The sequence below is a fragment of the Kwoniella bestiolae genome, chromosome 6, assembly GCF_000512585.2.
Source record: "Kwoniella bestiolae CBS 10118 chromosome 6, complete sequence".
Classification (NCBI taxonomy): Eukaryota; Fungi; Basidiomycota; class Tremellomycetes; order Tremellales; family Cryptococcaceae; genus Kwoniella; species Kwoniella bestiolae.
This window is the reverse complement of record NC_089246.1, coordinates 237,709-265,391: the sequence shown is the minus strand read 5'-3', so window position 1 is coordinate 265,391 and position 27,683 is coordinate 237,709. Positions and strand designations below refer to the sequence as shown.

Below are 27,683 nucleotides of genomic sequence, written 5' to 3'. Positions count from 1 at the left end.
GTCATGATCCAGCCTCCAAGGGGAGATTGAAGGGTGGCCTTTAATCGAAAGGACCTCATCAGTGCAGGAGCCAGGCAATTAACGAATGAACAAAGGTATGATGTGTTGGTCGATTACCAATCATAAAGGTACCAAATACCGAAAATATGGCGTCGAGGGCTGTCTCAGAACCATCGACTGAAAATAAAGCCGTCAGACATATACTTGCGATGCATTCACAGATTGAAACGTGAAGATTGTCTACTATATACCTTGACATGATGTGATTCCGCCAACCCAGAAGTAAGTGAAATGAATCCCCCTTCCCTGTCTACCGCGGTGCTGTCACTCTTCTTCACGCAGTAAAGTCGAAGACGTCCACAACAGAGTTCTAGATTCGTCATCTTTTCCTTAAGCAAATGTTCTGTATGTCTTCAAAATGACTCGACTCACTCTATACGTCATGAACAACTTATTCCCATCGAAGAAGACTCTACCAGCCATATCTCCCTTCGTCTTTACTGTATATACCTTCCTTGTAAATCCTAAGGTATCATCAGAAGCCTCTACTCGCATCACGTCAACCTTCTCGAGAACAGATGAGGTGGTCTTGATAGACTGCGCAGTAAATTAGTCATGGGCAATCTTCCTATACAGTTCACTCGAACGCCTATGAAAGGTAGTTCACCCTACTCACAACATCACGCTCACCCGATTCTCTAGCATTATTATCCAAGCAATGACGGGACTCTCCAATAGCGAAACCAAGCTCGGTGTGGAATTTGGCGGGTCTCAAGTCGAGTTCATATGTGGTTAGTTGGACTGGTCCAAGCTGATCCATTCCTTGTCCTGGTTCAGAGATGTACATCTGGTCGCAGTTGATGATTTTCGATCCTTTATTGTCGTCGTCACCTGTATCGGGTGCTGTGCAGGTTACAACTGTGTGTCTTTTCCATATATTCCAATCAATCGTCGGTAAGCCAGGAAAATCTTGGATGAACTCGGGATCATCTTGCACATCGAATTTATACCTTTTACCACCCATTTTCAGGTCGAGGAAGACATCTTCGATGTTTCGAACAGGTAGATAGATGGTGGAGTCGGCATCTGCGCCGAAAGGATTGGGCGGTGGTGTTGTATGAGCTGAACCGTCATCTGCGTGAGGATAGTCGCCAAGTGAGCAACATATACTGATTGAGTCGAATCGATTGATGGTACCCCTCATATACATGTCGTCATAAGGTAGAGCTAGAGCGTACTCCTGTGAGACCTCCTCTTGAACGTCATGGGGCAGTCGAGATCCCCTTGATGGAAAACGTAAAGCGAATATGGGCTGGGTGAGAGTATGAGCCTCAGTTGAGGGGAGAAGATCGATCGAGTACACCAGGAGGTGTCGGAACGGTACACTATTATGGAACACTGGATGGTTAACTTATCCATGCGATATTATAGATGGCCACAGCTAATGAACAATGGCTGCACTCACTTTCTGTAGATTGAGGGTAGAGCTATGCCGACAAAATTTGGTCCTATTGAGATGCATTCGCGCAGTGAATCGACCGATTCCAGAGTCTGTTCCGCAGAGAGTAGAGAGTTCCAAGTGAAATGGTCAGCTGAAAGCGGTACTGGATAGCGAAGAGAAATGATAACAGACTCACATAGGTCAGCAGACCCTTTATATAGTCATAAAATCGTATTTTCTTTCGATAAGACACTTGCACTAAGTTCCTTGGTCCAAGTTTGATGGAGGGTTTCTCCGAACGTCGAGTCGAAGGATGCGGATGGGCGAATTCATCCAGTGAAATTTCGATCGCGCCGGAACATGAGTCAGGGGTTAAGGTGCCGGTGAGAGGGTGAAATACATGAAGAATTATGCGAAGGGGACTTCGATGATACTGCTGTATGATGATCACACCTTTATCGAGGTCGACCAAGTCTTGACGGAGATCAGGAGCAAATGGTACTCGAAGTTGTTGTTTTTCCCACATATCATCCTCGTCTTGGTATGTCCAAATGTTGTAAGTGGGGTAAGATTGTTCTCTGTGTGTTTGTTGCGATGAGGTTTCTGGTGCTACTCTGGATCGAGTAACGATGTGTTTCCCTTTAGCAGCCACAAAAACTTGTCCACTTTCTAGCTTATAATTCTTGATCTTGGGACCGCTGTCCTGAAAGTTCCTCTCCCGTTTGATGAGGTTGAGAAGTCGCTGCTTGATGGGTACATAGCTGGTACTGTCGGTGATGTATGATTCGGCAGGGTCATAGATGTGTTTATATAGCTCGAGTTGAATGGACGCCGAAGCGGTGATGATGCGGTTGAAGCGATGACTGAGTGATGCGCAGGTGACAATATCGACCGGGGTCAGGTTGAGGAGGATACCCTCGATGATGTGTTCGTCCAGATTGTCCATTTCGATGTTGTTGCTGATGACAATACTTACCATGTGGTTGTTTATTGTTAAACAAGGAACATAAGGAATGAGAAGAGACCGAACATATCATGCATAACCTTTCCTTCCTCATCAATCACTACTCTCTACCTTTCATTCAGTTGATCCCGTTGATAAGCGATCCGTGCCCCCGTAACATGAAACACGGAGACTCCGCGTCTTCGGAAACACTCTCCATGCGATGCATCGATCCGAGCCCTGCAAGCAGTGTACTCCGCTTTTGCCTGGATGTGCTCTAGGTTACATATATGTCCTCTATAATTGGACGGCGACACTTGTCTTCGTTCATAACTTCCTACGCACTCGCTCTACCAGCAGCATGGACACTCTGGAAACCCATCTCATCCTTCACATCGTGTCCCTCCTCTCACCAAATGACATCCTGCGCCTTTCAGCGACCTGCAAAAACTTAAACGATATCATCACTTCTTCGTCCGTCATCCAGCTCAAGCTATATAGTCATTTGTACAGTCACCCATTCGGCGATTCCCCTGAACAGGACAACGTCCATCAGAATGCTCGTGATGAACTTTTACAACTTCTCGCCACAGAAGATAATATCAAAAATGTACGTCCACGAATCACCAACATTAGACTGCCAGAGGGAAAGGACGTGGTAGGAGTTAATGGGGACTACTATCTAACCGCTCACGGTGGCAATATCTCACGATGGGACTTCCTGGAGGAGCAGGACCTGGTCCTTAGGACGTTGTGGTGGATGGATCAAGATGGGGAACTGCGATCCAAAAAGATTTTAATGCCTGTTCGACCGATTCAGTACAGAGTAAAAGAAGATATCAAGCAGCAGATTATAGTCATCTTACGACCCGGTACCAGTCCCGGCAACCTCATCATTACCGTTATTGATTTATCTCACAATGATTCCCCTCAGAGGAACCCGGAATTTGCCATTCCTTTTGGGGATGCTGAAGACTTTTCAAGATTATCATTTTGGGTCGTACCTGGCAGGAGGGTGGTCCTGCAGATCAAAGGAGTGATGAAGGTGGTTGATCTCGTTGCTCAGCGAGTCATATGTGTGAGTCTTTGTATGGAAAGAATCCCATCACAAACTGCAGAACCTAAGGCCATGTTGATTGATAGGAAGTCGACTTCCCCTGGATGCACTGCATGAACAAGACCATACGGTTCATCGATCATGATGACTTCGTGATCCTTGTGGCATACGTTCATTTGGACACTGAGGAAGACGGACGGTGAGTTAGCTTCTTTTACATCGTATTTTCATCATCCTTCCCTAATTGTATAGCCATGGGAGTGATCCACACCGATTCGATGTCCCAGCCCACACATGCTATACTACTATCGTCTGGATCCGTTTTCAGCTCCAACCGGGACCGATGTCACCTCACAAATCTCTCCTATGGCTGCCATCACCCTTCCAGCAACTACGAGCGATTTCTACAACTACCCAGGAGCCTCTTCAGACCCATCGAATACCCGAAGCAGAGATGTCGATGTCATCATGTCAGGTCCAGACGGTACGCAATGCACCTTCCTTCGATTCCAAGTACTTCCCCTCAATGCTACCCGAAGTGACATATCCATCATCCTACCCATCGACCTCCTGAAATCCCTAGTAGCTGAAAGTCTACAAAAGTCCAGAAAGGCCAAAACATGTGTTTAACGTGATATACTGGGCGAACTGGATATACCCATCATAGAGCTGAATCGTTGGCTAAGGAGGGAGTTGATTTGTATTTGTCCGAATTGGATGATGCATGGCCGACATCAGGGGGAGTACAGCGAGTGGGGGACTAGGTTTGTTAGTTATCATGGTTCGGTCGAGGAGGACGGAAGACAGGACCATGATCCGCTGCATCTCGCGATAACCGATACGAATCCTCGTTTGATAGGCTCAGAAGGTCGTGGGGATGATGAGGGTTTTAAAAGGCTCGGAGGGTTGGGTAACAAGGCTCTGTTCGATGCATGGGAATGGCATAGTGATATGGTTAGTGACATCGATGGTGTGACAAGATTGGCATTGTACCTTATGACTGACTAGATGGGTTGTAACAGGACCAACGTACTTTGCCAAGCGACTTCAGACGAGTCGACTACAGTATCTCGATCAGTACAGAGGATGCAAGTTGACTCAGTACAGGGGCAATTTCCATTTAAAAGGTAAGGCATTGATCAGTGGCATATGGTATCGTGGCTCCAAGATACATATAGTCAGAGGAGTGCGTGGTTTTCCACCATCCGAAGCACATCAGTATCCCGCTTACCCGCTTGCAGGATGGTCAGATCAATATACTCGATTTCGGGATTGGTGATCGAAGATAATGTGAATATTTGCATTCAATGTATATAATCAGACGAAACCATGCATAAGTATGTACAGTACTTGACTTGACTCTAATTGGCGTCGCCTGCTCCGAAATCCCAGACATTGACTTCATCGGTCTGATGTTGATAACCGAATCAGCTCGCTCTTCCATCAACACGGCGAAGTACTTACCACGCTGTTCTGATAGGCGACCATGCGCCCATCAAAGCAAATATGATCTGGATCCCTCTTATCGTCATCAAGCGGGATCCACCCCTTCATACTCCCGAGGCTGTATGACCTGTGGTCACCCTTTGTCATCCTCACTGTTTCCCGTCTGTAGTCGGACGGCTTGATTGCGTTCGTCTCAACTGTGGTCAGCGACAGTGTTGATCAAAAGATATGAATAAGTCACTCACTTGTCCATCCGGCCTAGCATCAACTGTACAAGGGAGAATGTCACCCAGCCCTCCCAACGCCTTTCCAAGATGATTTGAGTGCGCAGTCTCAAGGTCGATGCGATTATACTCAAAGGACAACCCCCATTGAGATTCCTTTGAGTCACTAGATGGTGAGAGATGATCTTGCGGTAGGGCTTCATGACATTCAATCAACATCGAGAGCTCGCGAGGACCCCACGCCCAGCTTTTCCTACTCTGCTTCACATTCAACAGGATATTCCCGCGCTTCTTCAGGTCAATGAAACATTTGTCCTGCCATTCGTCCCATTTGAAGTAAGTGAATTGACCGAACAGTCCAAACATATCAGAAAGCGGATCCGAACGGTCAAGCTCGGTATCTGGAGGGTCATTGGAAGTTGCGCTTGATAAGTTCATCAGTCGTCGGATGTCACAGCGACTCAAGGTGAGAGCCATGGTGTAGCTTGGAGAGTCTGTTGAGTCATGAGAAGGTCGGACAGGTGTACCGACGTGCACAAGACCGTCAAGCGAGAGAGACGACGATATATGAGTGAGATCATGATCAATGCAGTACTCCGAGTGCTCCCCATATGAAGGAGTCTCTGATGAGAGTTGGGCAAAGTGGGAGATGTTGGTAGGGAAGTGGGGAAGGCACAAGACCAGATCGGGCTGAGTGACTGAGTTGTGCGGGATCATCGATGGGATGTTGGTTAGATCGTATATAAGGATATAACCTGATGTTGCCGGCTCGAAGAAGCTGCCTCGAGCAAGGGAAATCAGTAGAACTCAGAGTGTGGGAATGAATCGAACTTTGAGCTACCCACCCCGGTATGGTAACATGCGTAATCATCAACTCCTCTCCTACATATACGAGGTCCCGAGGAGCATCAAACGTCTCATCAAAAGGAAAGCGTAGTGTCTGTAATATCCATAAGTCCAGTCAGCTTTCAACGCGATTGTGAAGAAAGCGGGGATTCACTCACTTTGATATCGCCCCTGCACTTGGGGTCGAGGATCTGAACAGAATTTGGGAAATCCCATCTAATCTCAAGACGACCACCCGGTATAAACGTGATCTCAGCGGGAGAATAGATATTCGGTGATCCCAGCTCGACCTCCAATGGCTTTTCGTAAACATGTTCCGCTAGAACGTCCTCGTTGAACAGAAGGAATAACCATATCTTGATTTCATTCCCATTCCACCGTTTCCTCTTGTTCCTAGTTTCGATAACCGCTATGAAACCTTCTCGGACGTCTACGGCGATGCCCTCTTCCTCGAATGATACAGGCAGTTGCAGCTCTTTGTGCGTCCATCGTAACTGCTGCTCATCTCCGGTGATAGGTGACCTGGACCATATCGTGAGATCCGGAGAGGATTTTGAGTTTGTGGGTAAGACCGTGCTCCCCTCCACCTTCTCGGTATTGACCAGATGTTGAGTGACGATACACCCTTCACCAACAGCTAATATCTTCTGTTTACTGGGCAAAGTGAAGGAGTCGTATCGAGGCTGAAGATTCTGGAGATTCCGTTCGGTCTCAATGATCCGAGTAAGCTCTTGATTTGCTGAAGCACCTGATCTGAGAGTCTGCTCTTGTGCATGGAGCGATGGGGGTGGGACCTGTAGGTATTTTCGATAGAGGATAAGTTGAAGGGGTGAGGATGAGGTTATGATGCCGTTGAATCGTTTGCATGTTGCTGAGCAAGAGAGGATATCTTTCGGTGAGAGTAGGGAGAAGATCTCCTGCAAGATGGCTTCGCCCGGTCGTAGCATCTTGTCAAGCCTTGAGAAAATGTTTGATGTCTGATTGTATTTTAGCAAAGAAGAACAGGGAACAAAGGGAAGATGGTTATGGTGAAGCGGTTTATGCATGTCATGGTGTGTTTCACCTTTTAAGCTTAGATCGACCACGTGTTACGTAAAGGTGGTTTCACCTGTTGGCTTGGTGGTTGTGCTGCGAGTGTCCGATAGTCAAAGCGAAGATATATGCGAATCTAGGTTATAGCAGGACTTGTGCGGACATGAGCATAAGTTTTATGTATTATGGGACGAATAGGTAGGCACAGAAGTGCTCTGCGCACATAAATTCGATTATACTGTAGCTGTAGGTCCTCTGCCTTAATTCGACGTTCGAACGAATTCATAATATGTATATGTACGCATGATGTATCTATCTATCCACTCCCAGGAATCAGTTCATATATCCTCAGTCCGATCCAAAATCCCAGATGAAGATCTCTCCCGTCTGGAAACAAGGTCAACATCGATCCCTAGCGAGGTTATACTATGGCGTGAGGAACAGCAGCTTACCCTCTGAATTCGACAAATCAGTCGTTGACCATCGAAATAGAATCGATCCGTCGGGTCCGGCCTACTCTTCAGCCAGAATTGGACTTTACGACTGCTACCGGTGTATGATCGGCCGTGGTATTTCCTGAAATTAACCTGCTTGCGATCGCGGTAAAAGCCCTTCAACCGAGGAGGCTGCGCGGAAAGTCAGTGAACAGTCCATTTAGTGGAGGTTCGAAGACAACATACCTTGCTGTTCTGCACGTTGAATGTGCATTTCAAGTTCTGTCCGTCACCACCTAAAGCTTTTCTCATTTCAACCACATTTGAGAAGTCAAAGTCTTGGATCTCTATAGATAGCCTCCAGCGTGGATCACTTTGGTCCTCAGTATCTCCATCTGCCGAGGAACCGGCATGTTGAGATTGGTGTAGTTCGGCGAAAGCAGATACAGTCCTTGATCCTTCATTCCATACTGGTCCGGTCATGATATAGCCTTCATCAATATAGCTGAAACACCGATTATACCACTCATACACCCCTATATACCTGACCTTACCAAACATCGTGGACATCTCGGATTGGGGTGATTGGCAATCTTCGATGAGATCTTGCACATCGTGGAGATCATATTCGAAAACCTCTTTGGTGTCGGTTAGGGATCGGAGAAGTTGACCAGTGAGCACTGTATTGAGATTCAAGGGATCCACATCCTTGAACTTGCTAGATACTGGGAACCACACTTCCGTCCTTAGGTGACAGAAGCTATTGGACGCGATTGATTCGGGTATGTAAACAGATTCGACTTCGACTATGTTTCGACTCTCATTCATGTTGGCGGGTTGGATTATGGGGTTGAGCGAATCCATGGCATATCCGTCGAGATAATATGGGAATCGTAAGATCAAATTCGGTTTTGTGATATCGTTTCTAGAGGATACTGATTGAAAGTTGTTGAGATCGTATACGAGGATCAGGCCACTTGACCCCGGATCGTAAGTACCATGATCACATCCTAAAGTGAGCGGAACAGTCAAATGATACAATGTGACCCTGATATGCGGACTTACTCTTGCATCCAGGAGTACGCTACCATGAATTCAGTCCCAATGTACCCATGATTAGAGAGAGTGATCAGTCGGTTTTCGGGCGAGGGAAATCGTATCATCTACAAGTTAGACCATTGTCAGCTTGTCCTCGATTTGCGGTAGTTTTGCAGACTCACTTGTCCGTTTGACTCGTCTTTCCAATTTATAATGTGGACCTCCAGACCTCGTTTGATCTCGAGACGATGATGAGGGAGACAAGAGAGCTGAACGGGACCTGGTCCATTATAATTCCCATGTCTATTTTCAAGGGACACTCGTTGATAGGCTTAGCCAGAGAGGTCTCGTTGAAAAGATGAAACATCCATATATCCAATATCTTCTCGTCTTCTATCTCTCTCCACTTCGTTACGGCTAGAACACCTTCGTGAATGTCCACGGCCATACCTGTCAAATGACCAATGTAAGGTATTTGCACGTCTTTACTTGTCCATTCCACTTTGTTTTCCGAGGGATTTCTGTACCATATGGTCACCACAGTCTGGGGGCCTCCGTCTCCCTTTGTACTCTGCGCTTCTCGAGTAACGATGTATCCTTCTTCAACAGCTAAGATAGTCTGATCGGTGGGAATTTTGAATGTCTCGTATAATGGTTGCAAGTCACGCAAATTTCGTTCGGTCTGGATGATACGGGCTAGATCTTCTTGAGATGTTACAGACTTGTTTGAAGAACATAGTGGTGCATCTTTAGGGTAGATTGGAGTGGGGATGTGAAGTAATGCTCGATGAAAAATCAATTGAATGGGGGATGAAGTGGTCATGATCCGGTTGAATTGTTTACATGTTGCTGAGCAGGATAGGATGTCATTAAACGGGAGGGATTGGAAGATATGTTCGAGGATGAACGAGTCGAGCCGGAGCATCTTGTCCGAATGTATCGTCAAGGAGTAGAAGGGGAGTTTATTTAGTTTAAGATCATGAGGAGGACAAGGATGAGGATGAGGGATGTCATCCATCGATCAAGTTAAGCGTTTCTTCGTTAAGCTTAAATCCAACTATGAGTTACGTAAGGTGTCGCAGACTGGCGATTATCACTTTTCCCAACCTCAAATCCCGACGATGGTTTGTTGAGCATCCATCAATGTGTCTGTTCTCATACAGTCACTTGAAAGGACACCCATAAGGTCCTGACGCAATACTCCATCGATCCGCACCAGCAGGAAGAAGCTGGATTGAAAACTCCACGTACAAGGCTCGATGGTGTATCCCAATGTTTGCTCCTGTCTCTTCCGATGGTATCGTATTATGAACGATGAAACCTGTTTCAAATAGGCGTTCCTTTCATCCGCAGTGCTGATTGATGATGGATTGGAATCCCCTTGATGAAAGGATCTGCGATGATATATGGCTGGAGCTGGAAAACCAGATATGCGGTGATGAGCAGCATGTCTGGTACCGGTTGACAATGCGTATAAAACCCATTTGTTATTTGTCCACCCGGATCCACTATGTAGCATATCCACTATACTTAGCAGAACATTGAGGTTTTTTAACTAAATCGTTGACGACCGACAATCAGTCCATAAATCTAGCCCAGCCGAGCCCTCATCCCTACAATACAGTTTCGTCTCTAGCTAGTGTGACATCGTTCTTCGCCACTCATAAGTATTCGGCGACCGTACCAACCATGTGCTTCTCCAAAGTAACGATCACCTTAACCTCCCTTCTCCCTCTGACGTCCTATCTCGTATCCGCTCAAGGACCACCCCAAGAACTGGTATCGAGCGTGACCGTCAATTTTGGGCCACACACGAAATACCAACTTATCAACAAGTTCATATCGGAGCCTAAAGAGGGAATGTACGAGCCTCTAATGCTGTTCTCAAGAAAACCAGATATTGGAGAAGAGATCGGCTTTTATCTTTCGACATATGATGAGAACGATAAACGTATGACTCAAAATTTGACGGTGAGTTCGATTGAAATCGATGTCATCATTGTGCACTACTCGTGTGCGTGTCCTCTTCCAATCTTGGTTCGGTATAAGAGCTGATATGGGGTATTGAATTAAATGGCTCAAAGTGTACGGTGAAGACTCTTGAGGTATCTGACAGAATTGCCACATACGACTTAACGGATGTGGTACCTTTCCACGCCGAGGGGAAGAATACGGATGTAGCTAGTTTGACCTGTGTTTGAGAGGATACATATGATTCAGAGAGTACTGTATTTTGTATGTTATTGGAAATGACTTGATGGCCTTGGATATGGTGACAGAAGCAGTCATCGTTTGCAAGGGCAAGATATACCAAGCTATATGAGTTTCCCATTTAAGAAACCACGGGCCTTGTGATGACGTTATGGGGTTGTGTATGTGTATGGTGGAGTTTTCTTCTTTCACTGTATCTTTCAAACCAAACATCATTCTGGATTCGCAGATCGTCATATCCATCAACATCATCAACAAATTCTTGTCTACATAAGCACATAGCATTCACATCTCATATCCCCAACATCCACGTTGCTCTCCCGCCGAATGATCTCAGCTAGTCACTAGACACCATGTCAAAGCCTAGACCTAGAGCGTCCGAACCCGCTCCTTCTGCTAGAACACCTTCGGTGCCCATACCGCCCACAGCTAGGAAATCAAGTCAACCTGCTGTCAATAATCAGTCTGCAGGTGCTGCTCCTCGCTTCTATGTGAGTGCTCTCTCTTTCTTTCATCACTGACAGGGGCCCGACAAGCTGAAGCTCTGGCTGATTCGCTGTTGATAGGATGGTCCCACTGTCAGTGCCCAAGGTAACGATACCAGAGATAAAGCAAAGAAGGTAGCTGCTAAGACTGCTGCGATGACCAAGGTAAGCAACTCTCTGCATCTCTTCCCAACCATACACCCGCTCATACTGATTTGAAAATTATTGTAGGCATCCACCAAAAAAGCCGTATCCACCGCCAAAAGACATCCCTGGTCCATCATCTCCATCATCACCTCCCTACCAATCTTGATCGTCTTCTCCCTCGCTTCGACCGTCCTATGCCCACCTCCTGGAGAATCCCTCTCTCCAGTCAACAAATACATCCTTTCTCCACTGGGATATGGTCCCACCCAATCACACCCCATACTATGTTACCCCGCCAATGTGTACCATCGGGAGATCCTTCAACCATATGTCTACCCGGTACTGGACAAAGCTCAAGATAGATTCACAACCTCACCATACTACGTCAACTATGCTAAACCAACTTACAACAAGGCTGAAAGTGTAGCCAAAGGGTTATACAATGGACCATTGAAACCTGTTATCAGAGGAATTAGGAGATTCTACTTCACCTTTATCCAACCTCATTTCCCATACCTCCGAGCTAAATATCATGCACTCACTGCACCATACACCTCAAGAATCCATGCGTTCGCCAAACCCCACTTGGAGACTGCCAACCAGTATGTCAATTTGGCAAGTGATAATGCTGTTAAAGGGTATAACTACGCTTCGACCCATCCATTGACTGGTCAATTGAGCAAATACGCTCAAAAAGGTTATGCGGTCGGGTCAGAGAAGGGATATCAAGCCTATACATGGAGTAAACCTCATTTCTTGAGAGCTAGATTGGAGATTGAGAGGATTACTAGAGAGATACTTGGTCCCAGAGCTGTCAAGGCGCTGCAGAGAGCCACCATTGAGGCTGCTAAGATCGAGGCTGCCGTCAGAGCGTATGTATATCCTACTATCTTTCTCCCCGTTCTGATGATCGAGCTGATGACTCTGGTCAACAGGTACATCGTCAAAGCGTACAAACAACACTTGGAACCCCACGTCGGACCATATGTCGCCCAAACTTCCAAAGTGATCTCACCATACACCGCTTTATTCCACAAACACGTCCACCAACCGTATATCAAGCCCACTGTCGACCAGCTTTTCCCGCAATCAATCAAGGAAAAATCATTCTTGACCATGTTGGCTGAGTTCTTACCTACCACTGGTGGGTCTACCCATGCAGCTGAAAGAAAAGGAGAGATGGACGATTATTATAATGATTTGGAACATGCGAGGAAACCTGCTGAGGTCAAGGTGCCGGCTGCCGATAAGGTTGCGGAGAAGAAGACTGCTCCTGCACCTTCCAGGGAGGCGAAGGAAACGAAGAAGATGGAAAAGGCTGAGATGGAACGTGTCAGAGAGGCGATCAAGAGTAGAGTGGACGAGCAGGGGAAGAAGGGGTTGAAGAAGGTTAAAGATGAGGTAAATTAGTTGTTCAATTCCTTGTCCATCGCTACATCCATCGTTATTTTTCTCTCACGTCCGTCATTACACCGGTTACTTGTTCGATCCGCATTCCGCGAGATTATTTTTCTCTGGCAATCAACCATCTGTCATCTTCCTCTCATCAAAGCCTCGGGCACTGCCTCATCTCTCCCTATCTATCTCTTATCTTCATATCTATCAATTCTAATTCAAAGTATAATACTTGACCCAACTTTATAATTCAAAAACCGGAATTTTCCATATTATAGTCTCGCGATGTATATGCTTATCCTCTGGTTTCCCGATTGCAGGTCAAACGAATCAATTCCGATTTCACTTCGTCTCAACTTCCCGCCATCGCCCAAAATATGAGATCCGAAATTGAACGAGAAATAGATTACGTCCTCGGAGGTCTGGATAAACTGTACACCCGATCCACATCGTTGACGAACGAACAGGTTCTGAAGTCTAGTGAACAATCTGACTCGAGATTGAAGAGGACCAGCGATAAGATAAAGGCGAGATTGGATGTTCAAAAGGGAAAAATACAGGATCAGAGTAAGGGTGTGGCCGAGACCCAGAAGGAGTTGATTGATCGAGCGTTGGGCAAGGAATATCAAGAATTGGCTGAACAGGTGAATTTACCTTTTTGCTTGATGTCCTCGACTCTTGACGGCCTGGGTTCTTCTACATGAAGGAAGACACTGACTTTTTGTTGGTCACAGATGACTTACATCGATGGTATCACTTCCAAAGATTTGGACAAGTACAATGATGTCAAGAAACGTAAGTGATCCAGTTTCACGTTCTCGACCGGCACGAACCGGAGATCTGCGCTGAAACACTTTGTCAAAATCACTAGTCGCCGACTCGTACAAATCCAAATTCGCTGCTGCCCTAAACGATAACACCGCGCTTGTCAAACCCTTCAACGAGCTCAAGACTGAATTGAACGATTACCACGAATCTTTCCGGGAACGAGTCGGCACACTCAAGCGAACTGCCTTGGACCGAATCAAAGCTAGGGAAGCCATGTCAGCCGAATCTGAACCTTCTCGAGTCAGTATTTTGCCCATCAAAGAAGCTGCCGGAGCGGCTGCCGCGGCCGCTGGTGTTGGTGCTGGAGGTATTCTAGGTAAAGGCAAGGAGCAAGTTTTATCAGCGTTGTCAGCTGCTGGAACACCCACATCGGCAGGTATCGTCGACCAGGTTCAGTCATCTGCTTCATCAATCCTTGATGCCGCGTCATCAAGTGTACATGAAGGTACTCGATCGGTAATTTCGGCTGTCGGTGCGACACCATCACCAGAAACACCTAAAGAACACGCTCAAAGCGTTCTCAATGCTGCTTCCGAGGGTGCCCAGTCATTTCTAGATGACGCGGGCTCATCGGTCCACCAAGCTACTAGATCGGCCATGAAAGCCGTTGGCGTTACGCCTTCACCTGAATCACCTCAAGAACACGTCGAATCAGTCTACCAAGCTGCTGCTGAAGCTATCGATTCCTTATCTTCCGCCGCTGGATCCGTCATACACGATGCCACTCGATCAGCCGTCTCAGTGGCTGGAGGCACCCCATCACCTGAATCTCCTCAAGAGTACGCCGAGTCAATCTACAACGCAGCAGGAGAAAATGTCCATTCCGCTGTCTCGCAAGCTTCCGAAGCTGTTCATCAAGGTACTAGATCGATCATCTCTGCTGTGGGTGCTACACCTAGTCCGGAAAGTTTCGGTGAATCGGTAGAATCAGTCATTGCGGCCGCTTCGGAAGGAATCAGCGCTATTCTTCCAGATGTCGACGATCTTAGTAGATCAGTGCACGAAGCCACAAGATCAGCGATGAAAGCTGTTGGCGCTACACCCTCTCCCGAGAATCTAGGTGAACATGTCGAATCGATCACTGAGGTACTTGCCGAATCTGCCTCTTCTGCGATCTCAGTAGCGTCCGAGGCTGTATCCGGATTATCTGAAGGAGCTTCTTCGATCTTACACGATGCTACTCGTTCTGCCATCTCCGCTGTGGGTGCCACTCCATCACCCGAGACTCCCAATGAATACCTAGAATCTATCGGTAATGTCGTTGCTCAAGGTGCTGCCTCGGTCTATGGGATTGCAGAGGAAAATGTCAATTCCCTTTCGAGCAATCTGCACGACGCTACTAGGAGTGCAATGAGGCAGGTTGGAGCCACACCCTCCCCTGAGACTCCAGGAGAATACGTGGAAAGCATATACGGCGAAGCTTCCTCGACCGTCTCGTCAGTCGGATCTGTCATTTCCGACCAGGCAAATTCATTGGTCAATAAGATCCGAGAAGTCCTGGGGGTAGTCTCCACCACACCCGAACCTTCCGGAGTGATCGCTTCCGCTACGTCATACCTCGCTTCTCTAGCTTCTGCGGGATCTTCTGTGGGCTCCGAAGCCCTCGTATCGGGATCGAGTATACTTTCCTCCCTCCAGGTGGAAGCTTCGTCGACGATCCATCAAGCGACGCGATCCGCCTCGAGCGTTCTTGGAGCGACACCCACCCCCGAGACCCCAGGAGAATATGTAGATGCTGCGAAGCAGGCTGTAGCGGACCAGGTCAAGAAGGTTAGAGATCCAAGAGAGATAGCGGAGAGTTTGGTTAGGAAGCATGCTAGTCAGATTGATAGGGATTTGGCGGAGGAGAGGGCGAGGGGGACGACGAGGTTTATTGGGGATGAACATGGTCATGGACATGGGCATGGACATGCTCATACTCAGGCTGCGGGACATGCTGCGAGGGAGGAGCTGTAGCTGCTGAATGATAACATAGATATCAGTGAGATTTGAATGGGGAGAAGATTAGATTGTGAGGAAGGGGATATTGGGGATTTTGTGGGAAGTAGAAGTAAAAGTAAGATGGAATTGATAGATTTATATTGATGCGAAAATATGAAATGCATCTTGTCTTGCTTTGCTTAATGACACGTCTCGAGCAGAGTGTCGTCTATCGTGTCTTGATTCAGCTACATATGCATTGCAATGTATGCAGTATGCACGAATAATCATCATGCAAGTTATCGAGAAACCATGTCCAGTAGCTGCTTGTCGGTGATTTACGGGAATAACTCTGTTGTGGCACCTTGTAGTTACTTGACCGTCACCACGTCACGTCCTCCACGCTGTTGCTGTTGCGTCAGTTGAGCGCACCAACGTTGATATCTCATACAACCACATATATCATACGAAGCATTGCTCATATCACAAATCATAACATTATACCCCTCTCCACCCCATATACGGCACTCTCCTCTCATCTCGCTCTCTTCGTCTCTACGCACTCTCCACGAAACACCCGAAAACGACCAACAAACAGTCGGAGAACGCGTAGTATCCTTGGATCACTTCACTTCACTGGCTTGGTCCTGCATCTCTGCTTCACTCAAGTCAGGATCGAATAAGGACTAGAGATCAGACAAAATGCAGATGCTCACCAAGGTGAGCTAATTTCCACGGTGTAAGCATACCTAGGCTGTGCAGCTTACGTTGATATCACTTGGATCTGCAGTTCGAGAGTAAATCACCCAGAGTGAAGGGTATCGCTTTTCGTGAGTTCCCTCTTCCCACATTGACTATAAAATGGATCAAGCGAGACCTATACTGATACTATGCTTGCGTTCCTCGGGTAGACCCTAAAACACCGCTCTTAGCTGCTTCGTTGCATAATGGTACTATCCAACTATGGAACTATCAGATGGGTACTTTGGTAGATAGGTATGATGAACATGATGGTGAGTACATCCTTCTCCCTCTTCAAGGTCTATCAACATTACGCGGACTCGTTCTGGACTGAGGTGTACTGATGATCTTTCCTGTTTGTTCGCGTGTATAGGCCCTGTCCGAGGTATATGTTTCCACCCCACTCAGCCTATCTTCTGTTCCGGTGGTGATGATTACAAGATCAAGGTTTGGAATTATAAGCAGAGGAAGTGTCTCTTCACTTTGACTGGACGTGAGTACTGTTTCCCTCTTGACTATTGCGTGTTTAGGTGTAAAGGGTAGAAGCTGCCTCAACGAGGGGTGTGATCAGGAGGTCATCTTGATTGATCCGGTGTACCACCAGAAAGTGACAATGCTGATGCTGATTCCAACTCCTCACAGATCTCGACTACGTCCGAACCGTCTTCTTCCACCGGGAATACCCATGGATCATCTCAGCCTCAGATGATCAAACTATCAGAATCTGGAATTGGCAATCTCGAACATGTATTGCTATCTTAACAGGACACAACCACTACATCATGTAGGTAACCATTCCATGAATCTGTTCCGATATCATTGTGCTTATCTACTATTCTCCCACAGGTGCGCTCAATTCCACCCATGGGATGACCTGGTTGTATCCGCCTCTATGGACTTGACAGTCCGAGTATGGGATATCTCCGGCCTAAGAAAGAAGAACCAGGCTTCCCAAGCGCCAATGTCATTCGAAGAGCAAGTATCAAGAGCCAACCAGAACCAGGCAGATCTCTTTGGAAACACCGACGCCGTGGTCAAATACGTATTGGAGGGACACGATCGAGGAGTCAACTGGGCATCTTTCCACCCTACTTTACCCCTAATCGTCTCCTGCGGTGACGATCGTCAAGTCAAGCTGTGGAGAATGTCAGAGACCAAAGCCTGGGAAGTTGATTCTTGTCGAGGACACTTCAACAACGTCTCGATGAGCATGTTCCACCCTCGACACGAGCTTTTGTTATCTGCCTCGGAGGACAAGACGATAAGAGTTTGGGATATGACGAAGAGAACGGCCGTACAGACTTTTAGAAGGGAACATGATAGGTTTTGGGTGTTGACTGCTCATCCGGAATTGAACCTTTTCGCTGCTGGTGAGTTGTTATTCCGCCTTACCTCACTCCACTGCCTCGCTTCAAAAGTGTGGATCTTGGGCAAAGAATTGACTATACTCATGTGACATAGGCCACGACAACGGTCTCATCGTCTTCAAGCTAGAGCGTGAACGACCTGCATTCTCCCTTTCAGGGAACCAACTCTTCTACGTTAAGGACAAGGTCATCCGAATGGCCGATTTATCAACTGGTACCAATCAAGGTATCTGCAGTGTCAGAAAACTCGGTTCTCAATGGGTTCAACCTAGAACATTAAGCTACAACCCTGCTGAAAGAGCTGTAGTGGTCACTTCACCTTCGGAGAACGGTACATACGAATTGATCACTCTACCAAAATCATCCGCACCATCTGCGTCGGACGGTAAAGACGTTCCCTCCGATGGCAAGAAGGGCAATGGTATATGTGCGATCTTTGTGGCCAGAAATAGATTAGCGGTCTTGGATAAAACCACTCAAAATATCGAAATCAAGGATCTTTCAAACTCTATCACCAAGACTGTCAAATGTCCTGTTCAGACCAACGAGATTTTCTATGGTGGTACTGCTTCTCTTCTCCTTGCTACACCTACTTCAGTAGTCTTGTTTGATATTCAACAGCAAAAGGTTCTTGCGGAGATCAGCACTCCACCTGTCAAATACGTTGTATGGAGTACGGATGGAAACATGGTGGCTTTGTTGAGTAAACACAGTGAGTTCAGCGACCGGGCAGTGTAGTAATCCAAAGTAGCTGACAGCGTTACTTAGCTATCACCATCGCCAACAAGTCTCTTACTCAGAGCGCCTTGATCCACGAGACTATCCGAATCAAGTCTGCTGCATGGGACGATAGCGGTATTCTCATCTACACCACATTGAACCATATCAAATACGCTCTTCCCCAAGGTGATAACGGTATCATCAAGACACTCGAACAACCAGTCTACCTCACCCGAGTCAAAGGTCAAATCGTCCATTGTCTCGATCGAACTGCCAAACCCAGAACTATCACCATCGATCCCACGGAATACCGATTCAAACTTGCCTTGGTCCGACGAAATTACGATGAGGTGCTTCAAATCATCAGAAGCTCCAACCTTGTCGGACAAAGTATCATTGGATACTTGCAAAAGAAGGGATACCCCGAGATCGCATTACATTTCGTACAAGATCAACAAACTAGATTTGACCTTGCTATTGAGTGCGGTAACCTTCAGGTCGCCTTGGAAATGGCCAGGGTAGTTGACAGAGAAGACGTATGGAACAGATTGGGTGCTGCTGCTTTGCAACAAGGTAACCATTCGGTAAGCTTGCTCCTTATGCTGGAAGTTGATGATTGAAAGCAAGCTTACTCTTGTGGTGCGTGCTTGGTAGATCGTCGAAACTGCTTACCAAAAGACCAAGAACTTCGATAAACTCTCTTTCCTCTATCTTATCACTGGTAACACCCAGAAACTCAGTATGATGCAAGTCATCGCTCAGAAGAGAGGCGATAACATGTCGAGATTCCAAAACTCGCTGTATCTTGGTGATATCCAAGCTCGAATTGAGGTTTTAAGGGAGACTGGTCAATGTGAGCGACATGTTGAAACTGACTTTTCGCTGCTGGTGAGTTGTTATTCCGCCTTACCTCACTCCACTGCCTCGCTTCAAAGTGTGGATCTTGGGCAAAGAATTGACTATACTCATGTGACATAGGCCACGACAACGGTCTCATCGTCTTCAAGCTAGAGCGTGAACGACCTGCATTCTCCCTTTCAGGGAACCAACTCTTCTACGTTAAGGACAAGGTCATCCGAATGGCCGATTTATCAACTGGTACCAATCAAGGTATCTGCAGTGTCAGAAAACTCGGTTCTCAATGGGTTCAACCTAGAACATTAAGCTACAACCCTGCTGAAAGAGCTGTAGTGGTCACTTCACCTTCGGAGAACGGTACATACGAATTGATCACTCTACCAAAATCATCCGCACCATCTGCGTCGGACGGTAAAGACGTTCCCTCCGATGGCAAGAAGGGCAATGGTATATGTGCGATCTTTGTGGCCAGAAATAGATTAGCGGTCTTGGATAAAACCACTCAAAATATCGAAATCAAGGATCTTTCAAACTCTATCACCAAGACTGTCAAATGTCCTGTTCAGACCAACGAGATTTTCTATGGTGGTACTGCTTCTCTTCTCCTTGCTACACCTACTTCAGTAGTCTTGTTTGATATTCAACAGCAAAAGGTTCTTGCGGAGATCAGCACTCCACCTGTCAAATACGTTGTATGGAGTACGGATGGAAACATGGTGGCTTTGTTGAGTAAACACAGTGAGTTCAGCGACCGGGCAGTGTAGTAATCCAAAGTAGCTGACAGCGTTACTTAGCTATCACCATCGCCAACAAGTCTCTTACTCAGAGCGCCTTGATCCACGAGACTATCCGAATCAAGTCTGCTGCATGGGACGATAGCGGTATTCTCATCTACACCACATTGAACCATATCAAATACGCTCTTCCCCAAGGTGATAACGGTATCATCAAGACACTCGAACAACCAGTCTACCTCACCCGAGTCAAAGGTCAAATCGTCCATTGTCTCGATCGAACTGCCAAACCCAGAACTATCACCATCGATCCCACGGAATACCGATTCAAACTTGCCTTGGTCCGACGAAATTACGATGAGGTGCTTCAAATCATCAGAAGCTCCAACCTTGTCGGACAAAGTATCATTGGATACTTGCAAAAGAAGGGATACCCCGAGATCGCATTACATTTCGTACAAGATCAACAAACTAGATTTGACCTTGCTATTGAGTGCGGTAACCTTCAGGTCGCCTTGGAAATGGCCAGGGTAGTTGACAGAGAAGACGTATGGAACAGATTGGGTGCTGCTGCTTTGCAACAAGGTAACCATTCGGTAAGCTTGCTCCTTATGCTGGAAGTTGATGATTGAAAGCAAGCTTACTCTTGTGGTGCGTGCTTGGTAGATCGTCGAAACTGCTTACCAAAAGACCAAGAACTTCGATAAACTCTCTTTCCTCTATCTTATCACTGGTAACACCCAGAAACTCAGTATGATGCAAGTCATCGCTCAGAAGAGAGGCGATAACATGTCGAGATTCCAAAACTCGCTGTATCTTGGTGATATCCAAGCTCGAATTGAGGTTTTAAGGGAGACTGGTCAATGTGAGCGACATGTTGAAACTGACACATGACTTTGATGCTGATAAGATTCTCGATCAGACCCCCTCGCTTACTACACCGCCAAGACCAACGGTCTCGATGACTCTGCTCTTGAAATCCTCGAAGAAGCAGGTATGACCGAAGATGACCTCCCACCTCCACCTCAGAACTCAGGACACTCCTCCCTGGCTCCCCCACCTATCGTATTCCCTCAAACCGACTCCAACTGGCCGATCAAGAACCTCGGAGAATCGTTCTTCGACCGAGCCTTGGCTAACGGAGGGGTCGATGGACTTGCAGGCGAATCATCAGGAGTGGAGAGTGGTGAACAGCTTGATGCGTGGGCCGCGGACGTTGCTGTTGATGGTGTTGGTGCGGATGGCGAGGGTATTGAAGAAGGTGACGAAGATGAAGGATGGGACTTGGATGCTGAGGTCGTTGCTCCGCCCGAAGAGGAGGTTGCTGAGGAGGAAGAAGCGGCTGAAGCGGATTTGTCGGAGGGTGTCTCTGCTGGTATAAGCGAGGACGAACTTTGGGTTAGGAATAGTCCGTTGGCGGCTGATCATGCGGCTGCTGGAAACTTTGAGTCTGCGATGCAGGTGGGTCAATCTTTCCTCTTCTCTCATATCCCCTCACCGCTTTCCTTTCATCTCCTCCTCACTGCTCACGCCCTCTGGAGAGACTCTCATTAGTGATATTTGCGACATTTGTGCTGATGGTTCACACTGGTGTATAGCTACTCAACAGGCAAATCGGAGCAGTCAACTTCCAACCCCTCAAATCCTACTTCCTCCAATCCTACCAATCTGCCCATGTCCACGTACCTGCCAACCCATCTCTACCACCCATAAAATACAATGTCCGACGAAATCCCGAATCGACGGAATTGAGAGAATTCTTACCTTACAATTCGTACAATTTCGATGATCTCAAGTCGAACGAACTTGCCGAAGCGAACAAGTACTTTGCTAGAGGTAAATTTGTAGAGGCTTTGGGGGCGTTTAGGACGGTATTGCAGAAGTTGATTATGGTTGTTGTGGCTGATGAGGGTGATGCAGATGAGGTGGGTTGATCTACCTTTTCCCCCTGCATCAGTCATCTCCTACGACACACGCACACGAGGGTCGCCAGACGATTGGGTTGGGCCCAACGGTGCTGATGGTTTCCCTTGTCTTTGCAGATAAAAGACCTCGTAGCGTCCTGCCGAGAATACATAATCGGTCTCACAATGGAAGTTGAAAGACGAAGACTGGTGACTGAAGAGCCTGAGAATGTCAAGCGAAACTTGGAGTTGGCAGCGTACTTCACACATTGTCAATTGGCTCAGCAACATGTTCAACTTGCGCTTCGATCTGCGATGAAAGTGTTTAGCGATGCGGGCAATCACGCTACTGCTGCGGTGTTTGCTAGGAGGCTGATAGATACCAAACCTGCTGGTGCGCAGGTGGTGACTCAGGTGAGTTCGTTACTCCGTCATCCTGTCATGCTTAGCCATCGCATGGGCCCCGATAAACATGTTGTATGTGTGCTGATTTGTACATTTGAACTCGCAGGCCAGAGCAGTCCTAGCTCAAGGCGATCGAAACCCCCGTGATGCCCATGAAATCACATACGACCAATTCACCTCATTCGACATCTGTCCTGCATCCCTCTCACCGATCTATCAGGGATCACAGTCGGTAGTATCGCCTTGTACTGGTGCGAAGTACCTACCCGAGTTCAAGGGAACGGTATGTAAGGTCGATGAGATCACTCAGGTTGGATTAACTGCTAGTGGGTTGAGGAGTAGGGTGTAGATACGGACGTATCGATTATAGAAGGAAATGAAACAGACATATATACTTAAAATGAACCTTCTCTCTTTGTGCGATTTAAATGGATGGATGCTTTATGAATTTATGCTTGCTTCTTCTCTGTTACTGATCTGGCACATGATGGTCATTGGTAATCACTCTCATCCCATTCATACTGATTTACTATTCGATATATACTATGGTATCTACAGTGGAGCTGAGAAGGCCGATTCCTATCGAAGAGGTAAAAGTCAGTACCCCGTATAATAAAGATCTGATCCACAGAATGAGAGAACCATGACTCACCGAAGTCCAAATCACGGGAGTGGTATCATCGACCTTCCTTGTACAATTGAGACTCGCCACATCCGCATTTGAGACGTCAAACCTGACTTTGACTTTATCTCCCTCCGTTATCGAAGTGATATTGTATTTTGCGGATTTCGGTCCATCTGGATTATATTTGAGAGGTGTAGCCAGCCACGCACTAAGTAGGATAACATGAGTACAAGCGGTACTAGTACTGTGCTTTATAGAATGGGACGAACTCACCATCATGTTAAAAGCGACCTCATCACCTTTGTATACATCGAAATTGGGATACTTCTTGTACCGGTCGTCCCCGATATTCCCCTCGAGCCAACTGAACCCTACACCTGCTCCCGGTTCTTTCTTCTTCCCGTCGTCACTGAGAAGGCTGCTGTCGACGGCCATACCTTCTCCTATTTGGATATGGATACCTAGGTATTTGGCCGCTGAGGCGAAGGTTAGGAATGGTATGGAGAGGAGTGCGATGGTGGTAGTGGGAGTGAATAACATTTTGAATACGAATGAATTGGATTACTTTAGATGTACTTTTATGGGTCAGTTTATGAAGGAGAGACTTTAGTTGAATAACGTTTGAATTGTTCACAAGTTGATATTATATTTATTACTGTTTCCAAGTGTTAGTTCTTTGTTTTCTGGTATGAGAGAGTCCTGTCGAGGAGGGACGGTAGACGCGGTATTTATACTTTTGAATGCACTGATTTGCCTATCAGCCAGAAAGCATCTATACCTATGCTAGAGGTCAAAAGAAGGATAGCAGAGAAAGGTATGAACCTTATCAAGTCTGTGTCACCCAGTCCCTCAAGTGAATCCTTTCCTGTTTGGCCCAAGGGTTACGAGCACTAATGGAAGAACAAGAAGGGATGCACCTCTTGGTATGTTTTGATGGACAGGTATCAACAGGTCATACCTTTGTGAGATCCGACCTCAAATACCGAGGAATCGATGTTGATGCCTGACATTCGGTGGATGAAGCGTGACTGGAGTATTGGATCGAATATGCCCTCTATTCGACGTGAGATCGTCATCCGTTGTTCGGTCTCATCATTTCAGTAAGAATAATGAAGGAATCCTAATGCATGAAAAGAACTTGGATGATGATATACCCTTTCATTCAGTTTCTGTTTGTCGTTCGGCGATGAAAGTAGCGGGGTATCATTCGTGTAGATGCATGATCACTAATTTTCGAAGAGTTGGAGGTGTCCTCTTTACTGGATAAGTGGTAGGCTCATGTGCTCAGAGCTGGCTTCGATGCTTGATAAAGCCAGAGGGGCAGTCTGTGTATGTACCGAAGACATACAGAGTGCTCTATTTCCCTTCTCCGCTGGCTGTTGCAGGAGCAGACGTGCCTGACCATCCTCCCATCTGAGATTGTTGCGTAATAAAATCAAGAAAATCATGAACGTGTGTCTGCACCAGATATCCGGAAACAGACAACAGAAGACAGCATCTAATGTTGAGAGCCAAGAATAGCTCAGATACAGGATTGCACTCATCCATCCAAACCAGATGTTAGTATATACCTTGTCCTTGTGACCTGTGACCTGGACACACCCAATCCAACCCAGACCCACCTGACGCCCCTGTCAACCATCAACCCGAAAAAGTTGATCACACGAGTGGGATGTCACCACCTTCACCTTCCTTTGACACTCCGCCCAGACAGATCCACCCTTATCCTTCCGCTATCAGCAAATCATCACCCGACACATAACATCTTGTCGTCTCTCACCTCCTCATCACTATTCTAGCATTCACTCCGCCTGCCATTTGCATCACTTTATCACCTATGATCAACCCATGACACCATGAAGTACGGTAAAGAGTTTCAACATATCTTGGAGGATTCTTCTTTCCCCCCTGAATGGAAAGAATCAGCTATAGAGTATGGTCGGGTAAGTGCTCTTCTTACTTGCTATCGAAGGTATATCAAGCTGACGAATACTGTCTGTTCACAACGTATCTGTGAAGCTCAAGAAACTCATCAAGAATGTAGTGCAGGAGCTCACGTCCATGGGACTTTCACCGGAAGTCCTACATAAACTGCTGATCACAGCTGAAGTCGACGCTTCAAACCTTCAGCATCCTATCTCTAGCATACCAAAAGAAGATGACGACGAGGTATTAGAATTCGAATATGAATCACCAGAAACCACCCCACCGACCATCCAAAGTGGATGCAACCCATCTTCATCCACCTCCCAAACTCACCCTCACCCTCAGCCCCAGGAAGTCGTACTTGATCCCTTACCTGAATCACACAACCTCACTATCCCACCATTCGCATCGAGCAGCAAGATACTATCGCCCACACCAGTCCACCAAACTCAGAATCCACACCATAGGAAGTTTCGTCTAAGGCTGTTATCGGACAGTTCTCAATCCTCGACATCACCCAATGTGTTCTCCCTGGCTGATCTGCCGCAACGTCCCCTGAGTGTTGCTGAGTTCCTGGAAGCGCAGGAGAGACTCAGGGAGGAGAAGACACCTAGTCCATCGGAGGCGCAGCGAGGCAGGACGGTCATAAGGAGAGCGGTCATGGATGGGAGTAAAGGTGGGGTGAAGGCTGAATATGTTTTGACTGGTGAGTCGTGAATCCTGCCTTCGGGTGTCTTCTTGCACTTCTGTACTTTAGTCCTCAAAGGATTCTTCGGACTTAAGATACAACTCAAGACGACTAATTGACCCCTTGTACTTCCATTTACTAGGTGACCCTTCCAACCCAATCCCACAACTTCGGCTCCACGTTCAAGCCTCCCCTTCCCCGTCTCAATCATCTTTGTCCCCATCCCCATCTTCCACCCCTTCACCAATGACCACCCCATCCGAAGACACAGACAACGACACGGAGGATGAAGAAGACCCCATACCCTCATCCTCTTCTACCGCAGCTACTCCTCGTCCCTTCGATAGAATTAGAAGTCCCATCATACCCTCCAGTCCGACATTACAAAAAATGAAATCTGCCTTATCGCCCATCTTCGCAATCGCCAGTGGGAGGGACCTGCGAGATGCAATGGGCGATCTGACGATTGGTGATTCCGTAGTGGATAATGAACCATCATCATCATCATCATCACCCACTACGCCTAAAGCAAAGGAATTCCCATTCCCAAAACCACAGGATCCGCCAACGCAGATATCCAACAGTATGACGGTCTCATCAATACTGTCTCCAGATATAGAGACCGAATCGATACCTGAGATATCCGCTTCGACATCTGCGACCCATGAAAGGGATTTCGTCATCCCCCTCTCATCCGACCTCGAATTCTTCCATCTCCTCACGTCGGCCCTGACGTCCCTCTCAACCTTTCACGCAAAACAACAAACCCTATTCAAAGATGCGGTGGAGAACGTCTGCCAGATAATCTCATCCACCATCTCTCCCTCGACATCCTCCTCGGTGCAAGTCATACCAGTTCCTCCCACTTCCACGCCATCTCTCCCAAGGTCGTCAGAGTACTTCAACACAGACTCTATACCGATCGTATCGAACTACCATGGCGGCAAGACATCAAAGAAAGACCTTTACATCTGGAGAGAGATATTCAGCCTATGGATCGAATCTGAGATCTTCGAGTCGTCATCGGAGCGTACAAGGGGTGAACGATCTCTCGAAGATGCTGAAGCTCGTCTCAAGGAATTTGCGAATAAAGTCATTAAGAGAGGACTGGGAGATAAACGATCTATAAAGGGGAAGAAATCTAGAAATGCATGGGAGGAGTTTCTGAAGTTGAACGTCTGGTTATTGGATTTGAAGAGGTTTCAGGGAGCTAATGTTATGGCTGCTAGGAAGTGAGTGTTTTCTTGGAATGTATTCCTTCTGCGATGGACAGAGTGTCCTGTCTACTGCTAGACGGAGGCTGATATCCTCTTGGATAATGTAGGATCCTGAAGAAGCACGATAAGCGTACTGCCCTTACTGCTTTGGAAGGATTCCCATCCTTCGTTCAATCTACATTATCTACCCACGTGGACGAAGCTGGAAACGTATCCACATGGGCGTTCTACAATACCTCTTTACCTCATATCCTGTTAGCTAGTCTGACGAACACCCTCTTACCGTAGGTACACACTTTTATCCCAATTTCTTACTTCCCACAGGCCTGTCTCTACGAATCCCATTATACACCACAAGGAGCACGCCGCGGGGGATTGCTAATTAGACGTTGTCTGTGCTGTAGGATATTACCAAGTTTAGACGACTACGCCTGTCTAATCTGCACGTCTATAGCATTCAAGCCTATTCGACTAGGATGCGGACACCTCTTCTGTGTGAGATGTCTGGTGAAGATGCAGAGGGCTGGAAAAGAGGAATGCCCGCTGTGCAGGAGTAAAGTGATTTTGCTGGCTGATAAGAGTGAGTCCTCTGGCTTCCGCCATCTTCACTGGCATTTATGCATAAGCTGATCACGCGATATAGATTCATTAGACCTGACAGTGATGAAGTGAGTTATCGTTTCTCATGCCCCCTTCCAAGCCCGCGTCTAGTCTATCATACCTATTTTTTCTCCTCACTCGCATGTTGTTGTCTCCTTATGCAAAGCCACAGACTTTCAAATCGAACTCATTGCTGACAATTCAACTGAAACCCTTCTTGCAGCTTCATGAAATCCTGGTTCCCCAAAGAAGTCAAAGCGAAACAGAAAGAGAACGAGCTGGAAGTAGCGCACGAACAAGCCAACGAAGCTGGAATAGACACTAGATGTGTTATCATGTAATATTCAAGGTTATAATACATATTGCTGGGATATTTGGGTTGATAAATCTATAATAGTAAATCTTAATTTGTATGTACAATATAATATATATGAATGCGTAATTGATCCTT

At 46.9% G+C, this 27,683-nt stretch overlaps 9 protein-coding genes across 9 annotated transcripts; 5 read left to right on the top strand and 4 right to left on the bottom strand.

Annotated features, from left to right (window-relative positions):
* Positions 1-334: 334 nt before the first annotated feature.
* Positions 335-2,387, bottom strand: I302_107307 (uncharacterized protein; the record flags this gene model as incomplete). Its single annotated transcript, XM_019193564.1, has 5 exons — positions 335-370; positions 433-597; positions 677-1,385; positions 1,466-1,551; positions 1,638-2,387. 5 exons carry the CDS (start codon positions 2,385-2,387, stop codon positions 335-337), a joined length of 1,746 nt encoding a protein of 581 aa, XP_019045041.1.
* Positions 2,388-2,745: 358 nt separating this feature from the next.
* I302_107306 (uncharacterized protein) lies at positions 2,746-4,071 on the top strand (the record flags this gene model as incomplete). The annotated part of the gene is made up of 3 exons (XM_019193565.1): positions 2,746-3,462; positions 3,528-3,640; positions 3,729-4,071. The coding sequence occupies 3 exons, from the start codon at positions 2,746-2,748 to the stop codon at positions 4,069-4,071; spliced, it is 1,173 nt and encodes a 390-aa protein (XP_019045042.1).
* Positions 4,072-4,802: 731 nt separating this feature from the next.
* On the bottom strand, positions 4,803-6,904 carry I302_107305 (uncharacterized protein; the record flags this gene model as incomplete). The annotated part of the gene is made up of 5 exons (XM_019193566.1): positions 4,803-4,850; positions 4,906-5,064; positions 5,133-5,889; positions 5,957-6,051; positions 6,116-6,904. 5 exons carry the CDS (start codon positions 6,902-6,904, stop codon positions 4,803-4,805), a joined length of 1,848 nt encoding a protein of 615 aa, XP_019045043.1.
* Positions 6,905-7,337: 433 nt separating this feature from the next.
* On the bottom strand, positions 7,338-9,386 carry I302_107304 (uncharacterized protein; the record flags this gene model as incomplete). Its single annotated transcript, XM_019193567.1, has 6 exons — positions 7,338-7,376; positions 7,442-7,615; positions 7,670-8,399; positions 8,489-8,586; positions 8,644-8,764; positions 8,827-9,386. 6 exons carry the CDS (start codon positions 9,384-9,386, stop codon positions 7,338-7,340), a joined length of 1,722 nt encoding a protein of 573 aa, XP_019045044.1.
* Positions 9,387-10,150: 764 nt separating this feature from the next.
* Positions 10,151-10,662, top strand: I302_107303 (uncharacterized protein; the record flags this gene model as incomplete). The annotated part of the gene is made up of 2 exons (XM_019193568.1): positions 10,151-10,432; positions 10,546-10,662. The coding sequence occupies 2 exons, from the start codon at positions 10,151-10,153 to the stop codon at positions 10,660-10,662; spliced, it is 399 nt and encodes a 132-aa protein (XP_019045045.1).
* A 363-nt stretch (positions 10,663-11,025) lies between these two features.
* On the top strand, positions 11,026-15,483 carry I302_107302 (uncharacterized protein; the record flags this gene model as incomplete). The annotated part of the gene is made up of 7 exons (XM_019193569.1): positions 11,026-11,163; positions 11,239-11,322; positions 11,389-12,176; positions 12,240-12,705; positions 13,020-13,343; positions 13,434-13,494; positions 13,571-15,483. 7 exons carry the CDS (start codon positions 11,026-11,028, stop codon positions 15,481-15,483), a joined length of 3,774 nt encoding a protein of 1,257 aa, XP_019045046.1.
* Positions 15,484-16,149: 666 nt separating this feature from the next.
* On the top strand, positions 16,150-22,525 carry I302_107301 (uncharacterized protein; the record flags this gene model as incomplete). The annotated part of the gene is made up of 13 exons (XM_019193570.1): positions 16,150-16,167; positions 16,238-16,277; positions 16,359-16,460; positions 16,562-16,681; positions 16,831-16,972; positions 17,035-17,558; positions 17,650-18,267; positions 18,324-18,859; positions 20,534-20,732; positions 20,790-21,328; positions 21,466-21,792; positions 21,910-22,185; positions 22,283-22,525. The coding sequence occupies 13 exons, from the start codon at positions 16,150-16,152 to the stop codon at positions 22,523-22,525; spliced, it is 3,684 nt and encodes a 1,227-aa protein (XP_019045047.1).
* Positions 22,526-22,728: 203 nt separating this feature from the next.
* Positions 22,729-23,341, bottom strand: I302_107300 (uncharacterized protein; the record flags this gene model as incomplete). Its single annotated transcript, XM_019193571.1, has 2 exons — positions 22,729-22,755; positions 22,829-23,341. 2 exons carry the CDS (start codon positions 23,339-23,341, stop codon positions 22,729-22,731), a joined length of 540 nt encoding a protein of 179 aa, XP_019045048.1.
* A 1,316-nt stretch (positions 23,342-24,657) lies between these two features.
* I302_107299 (uncharacterized protein) lies at positions 24,658-27,573 on the top strand (the record flags this gene model as incomplete). Its single annotated transcript, XM_065870434.1, has 7 exons — positions 24,658-24,744; positions 24,821-25,433; positions 25,558-26,647; positions 26,740-26,916; positions 27,037-27,212; positions 27,276-27,300; positions 27,456-27,573. The coding sequence occupies 7 exons, from the start codon at positions 24,658-24,660 to the stop codon at positions 27,571-27,573; spliced, it is 2,286 nt and encodes a 761-aa protein (XP_065726506.1).
* Positions 27,574-27,683: the final 110 nt, after the last annotated feature.